General features: G+C 39.0%; 1 protein-coding gene and 1 non-coding gene across 2 annotated transcripts in view; one reads left to right on the forward strand and one right to left on the reverse strand.

Annotated features, from left to right (window-relative positions):
* The window catches only part of LOC140743187 (uncharacterized), a 109,010-nt gene extending 97,967 nt beyond the window's left edge, over nucleotides 1-11,043 (forward strand). The window contains exons 10-14 of the mRNA XM_073074243.1: nucleotides 1,228-1,329; nucleotides 2,331-2,503; nucleotides 2,995-3,078; nucleotides 3,699-3,877; nucleotides 10,135-11,043. Of these exons, the coding sequence (XP_072930344.1) occupies nucleotides 1,228-1,329; nucleotides 2,331-2,503; nucleotides 2,995-3,078; nucleotides 3,699-3,877; nucleotides 10,135-10,293 (697 nt within the window). The 3' untranslated portion in view covers nucleotides 10,294-11,043. The remainder of the gene's footprint in view (nucleotides 1-1,227; nucleotides 1,330-2,330; nucleotides 2,504-2,994; nucleotides 3,079-3,698; nucleotides 3,878-10,134) is intronic.
* A 2,037-nt stretch (nucleotides 11,044-13,080) lies between these two features.
* On the reverse strand, nucleotides 13,081-13,152 carry TRNAY-AUA (transfer RNA tyrosine (anticodon AUA)). Its single transcript has one exon. It is a non-coding gene; the product is annotated as a tRNA-Tyr (tRNA).
* Between the last annotated feature and the right edge of the window lie 940 nt (nucleotides 13,153-14,092).

Raw genomic sequence — 14,092 nt, forward strand, 5'->3', positions numbered from 1 at the left:
ACTTTTAGAGAAATTATTCTAAGTCCAAATTAAAATTTGAAAATTTTACAAGTCTTTTTAACACATACAAATATTTATAAGAATTTGGGCATAGGTTCCCCGTCTGAGCACTTATAGAGAATTTATTCTAAGTCCAAATTAATCATTTGAAAATTACACAAAGTTTATAAAGTTCAAAATGAAACACTAATTAATTCCAAAGTACTTACAGTTTGTCTTCTTCACTTACTGACACTTGTGCCCAAATCCTTCCCAACACTTAACACTTTTCACTCGCGCCGCGATTCACTAATAACTGCACGATTCACTTTTACTGCGCGATACACTAATACTTGCGCGATGCACTAATACTCCGCGATGCACTTGTACTCCGCCCTCCGTGATAGCTCCTCCTGTGCGCCTATGTTCCTTGGTCACTTGTTTTTCCTCCGCTTCTAACACGGCCACGATCCACAAGCACCACAACCGACTTACTGCCGATTTGCCGACAGCACAGAGACCATCTGAGCGATATCAGCCTTGAAGTCGCAGTCGGCACCCGACTCGATAAGGACCAATATACAGATGGCTCCCAAAAATTCCCCCCGATTAAAACCACCACTTTAGCGAATATGGTTTATTCGACTGAGAGCTCATTGCCTGGCGGAACTAACCGGAGACCCTTATAGTTCCGCCAAACAATCTCAACAGCGTGATTTAGAATATAAGCTAAATTCGTACAACGCCATCTGTTGACCGAGGGCCAAATTAACTTAATTTTAGCTTAGCTAGCTACCTTGTTATTCTAAACACAAGCTATTTTACGATATACTGTATGTAACCTTTGTTACGTTTACTTGATACTCCAGTATCTCCTGTGAATGTAAATATCCAAATCAACAGCAATACTTCTACTAAATAACCCATCAATGTAACCACTGAAATTCATTGGACATCAACTTCGTCAGCAAAAAAAAGACCTATTTTTTTGTCTTCTAATCTAGAATACGAATAAAATTGCATCTGATGTAAATAATTAATACAAGTCTTATTTTATAACTTCTAACAGGTCGATAACACTAATTGTTTATGTATCCCTGGAGAACAGTATTTTTTCAGGCCAAAAGGTACCCTATGTCCTTGCCTGGACCCTTGAGAACGTGTGTACAAAGTTTCATGACAATCTGTTATGCAGTTAAAGCTTGAGTTAAAGCTTTAGGTATTATAAAGAAAGCATTAACATTTCAGGAAGGAGCAGCTGTTGAAGCACGCGAAGGCGCACGCGGCGGGCGACAAGTGCTTCGAGTGCGACGTGTGCAACAAGAAGTTCCACCGCAGAAACAACCTGCGGTCTGTATCGCGTTCTAGCTTTTTTTTATAATATAGGAGTAGCAGACGAACATGCAGTCCACCTGATGCATTACTGCCGCCCATGGACATCTGTAATCAACCCCAGGTAAGATTAGATCAGATAGACCTGAGCTCGGCCACAGAAGCGCCGCTACCCCTGAGGACTAAGCTGGAACGCCTCGTAAAAGTATGTCTCCCTTACCACACCCTTCGAACCAGAACATAGCAGTGTTAAGGGCTGCAGGCATTATAAGGCAGAAATAAGTATGGCGTTGGTGCCGCTGGAGTCGAACCACAAAGGCTTCTACCACCTTCAAAAATCAGCTTTGTCATTTTGGGACATTTGCCGTTATTGTCGTTGGTGACATATCCTTTGGGACCTCAAGATTGTTAAAATTTTTGGTTGGTAAATGGTTATTATGTAAAGAAATATTTATGTTTATGCATGTATGATCTGCAACTGCAGATCGATCCACTACGGATCGATCTGCAGTTGCTGTCTTTACTTTACCTCTAAAGTTTACATACGTTTAAATTTTTAAAAGCTTTTCAGTAAAATAGGATGATATTTTTATATCTAAGAACGAAATTATATGTATTTGTTGGTGAGGCGGGATAGCATACGAACAAGCATTCTATCTGTTAGCAAGGGATAATTACCGTTGGTTTGTAATTAACCTCAGATAGCACAGTTCTGCCTAAGATCAGCCACAGAAGTTTCTGGACTATGCAAGAGAACTTCATACGAATGTATATCTAATCACTGCCATTAATACAGATACGCTTAGGACTGCTTACATAAGGTACAAATAGGTGTAGCTGTCTAGTCTCTATAATCTTACTAGAAAAAGTTTTGTAAACTTCTTTATAAAGTTTCATTAAGAATCGTATCCATAGAATAGTGCGCATGTCGCATTGCAGATACGACTTATTGTTGTATTGTTTCTAAAAGTGTTTGAAGTTAGAGCCGTAACTCGACGCACGCGCACCTCTGGTTGCAGGTCCCACCTGCGCACGCACGAGCGCGGTGCGACGAGCGGCGCGGCGAGCGGCGCGGCGAGCGCGTGCCTGTGCTTGTACTGCGGCCGCGGCTTCTCCAACTCCTCCAACCTCATCGTGCACATGCGACGGCACACGGGCGAGAAGCCATACAAGTGCGACTTCTGCGGGAAAGGTAGCCACGTCGTGTGTACTTATACACGCGCTAAACTGCTATAGCCGGGCAATTACGAACGTGTGAGCCGAGTCATAAAAGATGATGTCAAAAGAATGTGACAATGCCGCACAACTCAATATTGATAAAGATGCCGCTCGGACGCAGGTAGCTATAATTAAAGGACGCTTTCTTTGATGACTAATGTAATTATGCAAAAATATAAATTGAAGATGATATATATATATATATATATATATATATGATATATAGATAGCACATTCTTGCGATTTTATTGCAGAGACCTCGTCGTAACGTTTAATTCTGTTAGGTGAAGATGGCTAAAAGAGTATTATTTTAAATATAAAATCAAATCAAATATATAATAAAATATATACAAGGCAAAATAAATTTATTTATTAAATTGTTGTATATTACTAATATAACTGAAGGCATAGAACAGCCCGCGTGATAGGATGAATATTAATAAGGTTCCTCTGTGTCGGTTGCAGGGTTCCCGCGCTCGTCGGACCTGCAGTGCCACCGGCGCTCGCACACCGGCGAGAAGCCCTGCATCTGCGGTGTGTGCGGGAAGGGTGAGTGAAACACTTCCACTACCCATCTCCCAGTTGCTTGACAGATTTGTTTAGTTGACATTGTTTCACGAAAATTATTGCAACTGATAATAATCATATTAATAAATAATTTTCCTTTTTAAAGGATTAGAAAGTTTTGTTAAAAGTTCACCGCTACACCCACATTTCTTGTATAACAGTAGTGTTAAGTTCTCGTCGTTGTCGTTCTCTTGTTCTCGTTTGAAGGGTATGGTAAGGGAGACATACTTTTCCAAGGCATTCCAACTTAGTCCTCAGTGGTAGCGGCGCACCTCTGGCCGACCGCAGGTAGGAATCCTATGTTTCCTGGGGTTGAGTGTACATGTCCACGGGCGACAGGAGTCACTTACCATCAGATGGACTGTATGATCGTTTCCTATTATATAAATCAAATCAAAGTATTTATTAGCATGAATATAGGTAAATACAGCTGTTACAACAAAATTGTCCTCTATGTCCCACCTCTAAAGGTATACAAAATATAACCATAAGGTAATTAATCATAAAATTGCCCAATTGTCCTTAAATTAAATTATACAAACAAAGCATAGTATATTATAAAGCGATGTGTGTGTGTGTGTGTGTGTGTGTGTGTGTGTCAGGTTTCTCCCGCAGCAACAAGTTGTCGCGGCACATGCGCGTGCACACGGGCCTGAAGCCGTACAAGTGCACGTACTGCGAGCGCGCCTTCTCGCAGAGCAACGACCTCACGCTGCACGTGCGCAGACACACCGGCGACAAGCCCTACGTGTGCGAGCTCTGCGGCGAGCGGTTCATACAGGTATACACTATGGATTCACAGAATTATACTGAATCTACCCATGGAAAGAGTGCAGTTGAAAGTACCGCACAGCCAATACTGCCGTTGCTCAAGGCAAATATAATGTTAATTTAAATTTAGATGACGATTTTGTTGTCCGTGCATGACAGATAAATTGACTGTCATCTGTCCCTGTTATGACTATGGGCGGGATGAAAACGTCGAATTATTTGATTTGAATTTGATTTTAAACAAACACTTCACAGTAACGTAACAAAACTAGTTGATGAACGCCAAATAAATGAAAACAATTTGCTTATTTCTAAAAAGAGCTACAATCATGAAAGAAATACCTTGATAGTACAATTATAAGTTATGACACACAGGAACACAAGAATTGGTATTTAACGAAACAAGCTGTCGTGTTTCTGAACTGAGTAATTGTTCACAGACAAAATTCCTAAGCAAAATATAAAGAAAAAAGGTTTAATAACACAGAAAATGAAAAACCTAATATTAATAGTCCAAAATTTATTACAGTGTTATCAACACAAAGTCTATATGAGAGCGCCTTAGGTAGAGAAAACAAAATATGAAGGTGCCATTATAGTTATCGCCAAACTGCGAGTCCGCTCTGATGTTGTTACGAGCAGGTGTAGTCATACAATTTTCTATGGCGACGCTATTCATTTCTATATTCAGAGTGGACTAGAAGTTATATTTACTGTCATTCTATCCGTTTCCGCAACGGAGTTTCTGGTAAGATGTGCAATAATACTTTTGTTTTATTAGACCTGTGGTGATTAAATGAAACCTTTTTCTTTATTATGTGAGAAATTAAAATGTAATGTCATTGACATTATGATCTCCATATTTTTAATTATAATATGTACAAAAACATAGGTAAGAATACTCCCGCTTTTTAATGTGGTCTCATTGAAGATATGATGATTCCACGTGTTAATATGTGGGTAGAGAAAAGCTTTATGCATTTCATACGGATTTATTCAATAAATTTGTATGAACGAAATGTATGCGACATTTATGCTATGTACTTCTTGGGGCGGAAGAGGCGGTCCGCCGCGGGCTCTCGATTCTAGAGGGCCCCAAAACACAGTCGCTAAAAAAAGGTCGTCAGAACCAAACAATACAGGTCACCGGAATCATATATATTTTTGGGCGAATAAGTCCATGACACTTGTAACATTTGTAATTTTGCAAAATCAAATTTGGCCACCTTTCTACTATTCGTCCGGGCCTCCGACGACCTTAGTCTGCTACTACCTGGGACCAATATATTATACGCTCAAAAACCACCTAGTTTTTGAGCCTTCGCTTGAACCACATTGAGATTATCTCTTCAATATTTGTCATAAATATCTGCTATCTCGTTCTTTCTATTCTAGGTGTTTTTCATCATTATTGTCTCTTTCTCGCATAAGACAGGCAGTGCGCGGCGGCCATATGATTCAGTACAATTCAATATTCGTGCTATCAACACGTATGTGGATATTTTACCAAGTTCAAAATTCGATCAAGAAGGTAATTAATTTTATTAAGGTAATAATTAAATTCATATGACTAATTCCGCTCGACGCTTCAGGCTCAGCGTTGAATTATTACGGTTCGGCGCCTTCAGATCCAGCGATCAGTCGAAACTCGAAACATATTTTTAGTATGTTTTTTCCACAAGTGTGAGACGACAATGTCGTCTCAATTGGGCGATCAAATATGTCAAACGTCACGTAGTCTTAAATTAAGACGACATAATATAAGGTGACATGTCGTCTATATTCTAAAATCTTTTCTATGGTTTGACATATATGGAACGACATGTCGTCTCGTGAAGTGACATGCCACCTGCTTTGAAACGATTCGATGTTTTGACACAATTGAGACGACATGTTCTCTCAGAGAGTTTCTTATGAAATGTCTTCATAGTTGGTTATTCTCAGTTACGGTTTGTTTTCAGAAATGCCTGATACTCTGTGCTACCTTGCATTTGAAACGTGTAGAAGCTGCACCATTCAAAGCCATTATCGTTGCCGTCGACCCAAGTTTCCCGCATGGTTGGCGGGACTGGCCGGTTTATAATTATACTTTTGAAGAACTGTTTGCTGATACTTGGTCACCAAAGTATCAGCTTCCCTGGAAATTAAATTGAAATTTGCCATATCCACAATGGACTTACCCTGGACGTTTAATCTCTCTGCCTCTTAATTTTCTGAGCGCAGTTATAGGTCTATAAGGATTAAGGTTTTAAAATGGCCTCTTGGTAGGGCTCTATTGTCTTCCCCACATAATGTGATGAAATAAATCATGCTCCATCATATCACCAGTTCATGGACACTGTGCTAAACTCAAACATACTTTCAAGAAACGTGCAGAAGCCTCATGTGAGCCTCAGCTGGGTACGGACTTGAGAATAGTTCGGTCCCAACTCAAGGCGGCGGTGATCACCTTTTAAAACAGTCTACACCAGCGAATGGCCTTATTTAACAAAATGATAGACATGCAAGCAGATCAAAGTAGTAATCTTAAATTGCTTTTGCAACAAAATTCGGCTGTTCTGAATATGATGAGAAAGAAAACATCTCAGGAGAGTTCAAAGAAGCAGAGTTGCGCAATGCAATAGCTGATGCTCATCGACAGCTGGCAGAACTTCAAAATATTGCGGATACTGATACTGATCCGGTATTTGATTTTAGCCCATATACTACTGGTCAAAAACCAAAAATCGCTAAGGCTAATCCAGTAGCTGTAAAGCATGGTATAAATTGTCAAAAGTTTCGGGATTCAGACTGGCGGAATATCAGATACGCCGACACTCAGAAACAATTTCAGGCTACTCCGGCTTTTAGTGCTAAAAAGCCGAACAATTTATTTGCTAGTATTAGTCCAGTGTAGAGATGCAATTCAGCTCTGGAGTGATTTGACCGTACATTGGGAGCTATTACAAATCAATTATTACAAGTTAGATAGTCTTTCTGCAGAAATTAAAAGAAACGTTGACAATTATTTTGTTACGGCAGACTCAAAATTTATAAAAACATCTGATTCAATACTTCTGCGGGCGCCGAGCAGAGGTCATTCAAATCCAGAGAGAGTTTTACAAACCAAGAAATAGAGCTCTAGAAAGTAATTTGCATGACATACCACCATTGGAAACCCATCTTTTTAAGGAAGCAGCCTTTTCGGGGGTCGTGAAAGAGTAGGGGCGAATTCATAAGTTTTTTCCCCAACAAGAAAAAACAAAATGCGCCTTTCAGAGGTCCAGTGGCCAAGCCGAAGAACAATTCCAGCGGAGTTCACATACCTGCTGTAAACAATCTAGGCCCCCAAAGAGGTTAGATATACAGGCCAGAGGAAAGGATAACATGAAAAGTCGACCTCAAAAGACCTCAGCCTATAACGTAAGATTCGGAAAAAAGGGGGAGAGGAGGAGGCACTCGGAAGTGACACCTTCAGAGCGGGCTGTCTCGCATACTTCAAATCCCAATGGGACGAGGCACCCCACAGCATAGTGAAAATTATAAACGGATATTGGATCCCATTTCACACAGTTCCACCCATATTAAAATTCAGGAATATGAACATCACCAGATTTCAAACGCGTAATTCCGCGGAGATGTCTATTAAAATAACAAAACTTTTGGAATGCAATGCGGTACAGAGAAGTGCTTTTCAGAACGGGTTTCTCTCGAATCTATTTTTAAGAAAAAAGTCAAATGGAGAAAATCAACCTATTTTCAATCTCAACAGGCTGAACAAGTACGTCTTCACGCCACATTTTCGCCTAATCAACCAACAGCAAATTCCATCTATACTAAAGAAGGTCAATTACATGAAAATATCTCTCAGACTTATTCCCATATTCCCATTATGTCAAGCCACCATCTATTTCTTTATCTAGCTTATCAGGGATGATCTGCGAAGTGTCGTGTCTTCCTTTCGGTTTAGCGAGCGCACCATCGGCTTTTGCGATGGTGACGAATTGGGTTGCGCACCATCTCAGACAGAAATATTTACGGGGCTAGTCTATTTAGAGGATTTCCTTATCTCCTTATCTACGAGGATCCTTTAACCCAAGAGACCCAAGTGCGTTCCGCAAATAATTATCTAAGGAGTCTAGGCTGTGGCAGTGGCAGGTGAATAAAGTAAAACCATCTTTCAACAGCAACGACCAGACTGGAACATTTGGGATTTTCCTGGGACACAAAAGATAATACCAAAAGTTTGTCAGATGTAAAAGCGAGATACAAAAGTAATATGAGGGAAATTAAACTTTGCCTCTCTAACAGTGCCCCTAGGAAGACTTTACTCTCGCGGTCTGCAGAGAGATCTAAGACACTTACCTGCAGAGAAACCCTATCAGAGGTTTACCTTAACAGTTTCAGCTCAAATGGAGACTAGAGAATGTTAGAATGTGGTGGCTTGAGAATGTTCACAAATGCACCCTAATTCACTTCGAAGAGCCATCAATCTTCATTGCAACGGATGCAGCAGAGTTGGGTTGAGGTGCGATTGTGAACAGTCTTCAGCTATGGGGCAGGTGGTCCACTGCTCAGAGAAAATGGCACATCGCTTTGAAAGAGCTGTGGACAGTTTTGAAAGTCCTTCGCAAACTGAGCCCAGAACCTCGGGGGAAGACAATAATGCTACAGTCGGACAACCGAACGACATTGGCTTACATCAATCAGCAAGGAGTTACGAGATCGGTGGAATTATTACGAGTAGCTCGAGAAATTCTCTCTTTTTGGGAGACCCGGAAATGTCAATTGATAGCTCGATATATTCCCGACAATGGCATAGCAGAGGTTTGTCGAGAGAGAAGTTTGTCGGCCTCCACCTCATGTGAAACAACTGGAAATTGGGGCCTGGATGGTTCGGGCTGGTCCTTTCAAGTGAAAGGGTGGCCTAAGGTCGTTATCGCCTTTTTGGAGTCTTCTTGGAGGCAGTCTACCCTGAGATGCTACAAGTCAGAAGCAATATCAGTGATAACATACCGAGAGACAATCCTAGTCCGTAAAGTCTGGCCAGGTATCTATGTTACTTAATCATGGTGGAAATTTACCATAAATCGGTAGTTGCTAATTTTGGAAATTCACTTCGAGTGAATGAACTAGCCTTTCATCTTAGGTTCGACAAAGTTTTGGAAAGAGCTTTTCCTTCTAATCCATCAGTAAAAAAATAATTACCTGGCAAATGGAAGACTTTACAAACTTCTTAAGTAATTATAGTTTTGACGATAACAATCTCTTTGCTGTTTCTTCAATCTGTCAATCTCTCAATTCTTTTTGTTGTTTTACTTTTATTAGCCTCTGATAGAAGGGTTCATGACCTAACACTTCCGTCCCTAGACGATGAATTCTTTGATGAAATACTGTTTTGGCCAAAATTTGGTTCGAAAACTGATTCAGCTTTCTATAGACAGTCCGGGTGGTTATTAAAAACTGGGAAAAAAAACGAGAATATAAAATTTGACATAGTTCACGCGGCATAACTGGTCTAGCAATTGTTATAGTATTAATGAAATATTAAAACGGGGGAACTGGCAGGCTAAGAACATTTTCTTTAAACATTATTTTAGACCTAATATGAACGTTTTAAACGAATATTTTACTTCTGTGTAGCAGACGGTACACATGAATTTTAATTTATCCGAAATGTGTAATTTCAATTGTTTAGGGGTTATATCTAATTTCATATAGGTACAATTTGAGTTTCTGTTAGTAAAACATATATCGTTTATTTTTTATTACAGTCCCTTTGTGGACCCTGTTTTTGTTGATTGATTTTAGTTTTGATTGAAGTTGATTTTATATTTTTCTATGTTTCGAATAAATCTGTTAATTTTAATATAATGAAATGGCAATTTTATTACATTTTTCTAGAGTACAGTACAACAACAACAGTAACAAAGTAACAGTACGCTTAGGTAGCGCCGGTAGATAGTAAACACGTCTCAATGTGGTTCAAGTGAAGGTTGGAACACCTAAATAGAACCGTTTTACCGCTGAAGGGCATAAAACGGATATCTAGGTTTCAGTCGTAGTTAATGCCGGGCAAATCACTGGTATGCATATTTAAATTTTGAACAACGGAAATTTTTCAGAAAGTTTGTAATAACCTGATTCTTCACTTCACGTACAAACACAAGCAAGTATTTTTAGTCGGCGTGCTGTCTATCTGGCATGCTCAATGTTTGTAGATGTATGTGAACCTTTAAGCGTGCACCAAAAAGATATTAATTTGGATGTAACGTCATCGCTTCGCAGGGCACCGCGCTGCACAACCACCGCCGCGCGCACGGGCACTACCCGGCGGCGCTCGCGCCCGGCGACGCGAGCGCGCCGCACTACCCCGCGCCCCCCGCCGCCGCCCCCGCCCCCGCCGCCGCGCCCCCCGCGCCCGCTCCCCCCGCGCCCGCCAACTGACCCGCGCCCGCCGCGCCCGCCGGCGCCGGGGACCCGCCCACCTACACCATTGTCGTGTTTGAACAATGAATGTCCTGTGCGGAACGACTATGTTATATATGCGTGTCTAGACACTATAGATAATATTTTTTCACAAAGTAGCGCTTAAAATTAGGTCCACTAACTATAAAACAAATAACACAAATGTTTATTTTTCGTAAATAAAAAAGGAATCAGAAACATTAATTGTGACCTGTATTATTTACACTGTACCTTTATATCGAGTAAATAACTAGTTTAATATTACCAGAAATGAATGTAAGAGAAGTCATAAGAAATAATTATATAACTTAGGTTAACTTATGCCTGTTTCGTGTGTTAATTAGTGTAAGTGTTGTGTGTAAGCCATATTATAGGTGAAAGTACGATTCATCGTATGTAGTCAATTTTATTTATAGAATATAAGAGCTTATTTTGCATTACTTGAGTCGTAAATGTATTATTATTATGCAATAACTAATGTATAAATGAGCTAAAGGTTCACATACACCAAGATAAAGAGTTTATTACAATTTCTATTCCGATGAATTGTTACCAATGTTCACCATAATACTGCCTCTAATGTTCATGTTACACAATGTGCTGCTTTCTGCTATATAGGTTTATATGAGTGAGTAGCAAAAACCTATGCATTATTTGTATTACTGTGTAATTTGTATTGTTATATTATTTGTTTTCAAAATAAATAAATAATGTACTGATTAAGTATAATATGTACTTATTTATTATTTCCCGTCTATTATAGAGGCAACAGCTGGTAAAGGTGTATAAAATAGTACTTATCCCAATTTAAAAATGACGTCTTCCATTGTTAGACACTTAGCATGGGTGGTGGTGCCAGACACCTGCCAAATTTTATGTATAATACTTGGGGGCCATATTTCTTGTACTTAATATAGCAATACTAATACTACCCGAGCGTCAACGGTTACCTTTAAAACCAATCGCTGCTCTTGAGGGCGCTCGTCGTAGATTTTTTTTTATAATATAGGAGTAGCCGATGAGCATGCAGTCCACCTGATGGTAAGTGCCTACTGCCGCCCATGCACATCTGTAATCAACCCCAGATAGGATTACATATACCTGAGGTCGGCCACAGATGCGCCCGCTACCCCTGAGGACTAAGCTGGAACGCCTCGGAAAAGTATGTCTCCCTTACCTACCCTTCAAAACGGAACACAACAGCGCCTAACACTGCTGTTATTGGGCAGAAATAGGTGTGGCTGCGGTGCCGCCAGAGTCGAACCACAAAGGGTTCTACCACCTTGAGAACCCTTTTGTCTCGAACTCTCGAACAAACTCAGAAGTCTCCGACTCTTCAGTCTCCGGCGCGTGTTGTTTCCCTCTCACCGGCTAAGTTAGTGGATCTACTCGGTCCGATTATCACCGGAATTTTCTATATTATTAGCGGAATATTATTAGCGGAAATTTCAGTAGCGAGATTTATGGCGATTTTGTAACTATCAAATCAAATCAATCAAAATCGACTTTTATTATTTAACGAATCTGACGTAACTATCGATCGCTAAATCTTAACGAAAAATATCGCTTGCAGAAATCTTCTTTACGACAAATGCAAGTCTCGACTACGCGCAATCCACGCAAAGTCGGTACTTCAGACGGTACGATAGCGAAATCTCTATTCATAACAGTGGCAATTTATTTCAGTGACAATTTATTTCAAGAAAGAAGAAAAGAATTGCACCTTAAAAAATGTAAGGCAGAATTTTGGTGACACGGCAACATTAGGTTGCTGTCATGTCTGCGTGGACCTCTTTCGATGACATTTTTTTAAACAAAAAAATTTATGAAGCACGCTTTTCAATTCTCTCTATTTTTTAAAAAACGTTGCACTTAAATCACTATGGATAATTTAAAAACTGTCAAAACTACAGCAACAAATGATTATATGTTGATAACCAAGAAGTGTGCGAATCAAACGAGGATAGTTTGAAAAAGAAAAATGTATATTATTACATCAGGCCGTGAACTTTTCAATCCACCCTCGTAATACAAAAACGCTATTTTACCCCCTAAATGTGTTGCCTTTGGTGAACCGTAACCTTCGATCCCGAAAAGCTACACCTCCGTTATGCTGTTAGATTATAAATCTAGAATGTGACATGTGACACTGAAAGTCATGTGGAGTCTACCAATTCTCACTTGGTCGGTGTGGTGGACCATAACATAATTCCCTCTCACTCTGAAAGTAGACCGTGCTCAACAGAGGGACAGTAATATGATACTTAATGTAAAAATTATCAGGCTCACCGAATGATACATCGGGTGCTGGCCAAAGCAATGCTAGAATTCAGCAGGATACTTATCGTAATCATCTTTAGGCTTCTTGGTTTCATGTTGATAGTACTCACCATTAGTTTTTGGACGCGGATTAAAAAGATTCCTAAAATACATTATTGAAGGAAGATAATATTTTTAATGATATTCGTGGAAAGCAACCCTTTCAAATGCGGAGAGATAATATGTGTAAATATAATTTGCGCGCATTTCAAATTTGATGTAATTAAATAATTTTCGATAAAATATTATTTCTACAAATTAGCATTGATGGTAAAATATTTTTAATATAAACAAGAAAATAAAAGTAAAAAAGGTATTACAAAAATAAATGGGTAAGAAAAAATCAAAAACAATAATAAAAAAATAATAAATATAATAAAAATTACATAGAACAAATTCTGAAAAGAAAAATGTAAAATATGTAAAAAGTGTTATTGAGCCAAGGAACGCTCTCGGGTGGGTTCGAACCACCGCCTCTCAGCTTATCACCGAGCGCGCTAACCACTGCGCCACGAGAGCTATGCTATGAGAGGGCGAAAAAGCCCTACAGTAACACTCCGCTAACTGTCTTTTATAAAATATTTTTCGCAGTAGTCACAAATTCTTATGATGAGAATTTTTAGTAGTTGTAGAACTATTATGATTCGACGATGCCGGTATTATCAGTATTTATCCTATATTGATATTATGAAGATCTGTCTTAAACAGATCAAAATACATGTCGATACGAAAATTAAGATTAATATAGACATTTTGAAAATACTGCCAACATGCTACCGACTACTAATTCTATGATATCCTAAATACTATATAGGCGATAGTTTGTGAAGATGGATGTATGTACCTTATAACTTGATCAAAGTAATCTATAGACTAGAATTTACAAATGTATGATAGTATGGCTGTAATATCGTGATAAATTTCAAATAAGTCTTTAAAATTCTTGCCCTCAGAAAGATGCCTTGATGTAGGTACTGTAATGTGGCCTTACTCTAGTCTTAAAAAAACTACTTTTTACCATCAACATTTTTATTGTAGTCACCAAAAATTCACTATTAAAACAAATGAGTTCCTGTGTTTTTTGTGAATAATGTGCTGTTGCCTGTTCCTGACCGCGTCCAAGGTCTAACTACCATTTTAAGGCGATCTTTTTGCACTTTTTTATCCACTCTAATCCATGATACAGGATTTTATACAAAGGGGATATTTTAGAAGTAATGGATGTCGGAAGATCCATTATAAATAAAAACATACGAAGTAACATAACTTTTTATGGCTTAAAACACACACAATAAACTAAAATAGGGATCTTTTCATGTATTTTAATCTATTTTTTTAAGATAACTAATGCGCTATCGATATCACTCCATTTCACATTCTTGTATAAAAGCATCGTATTTCATTTGGTATTTGGTTTATTTTTTGTAGGTATTATTGTCTGTATTAATTACACTATAAT

Source organism: Epargyreus clarus, unplaced genomic scaffold (genome assembly GCF_041222505.1).
Source record: "Epargyreus clarus isolate Ecla_fem2 unplaced genomic scaffold, WU_Ecla_fem_2.2 ptg000007l, whole genome shotgun sequence".
Lineage (NCBI taxonomy): Eukaryota > Metazoa > Arthropoda > Insecta > Lepidoptera > Hesperiidae > Epargyreus > Epargyreus clarus.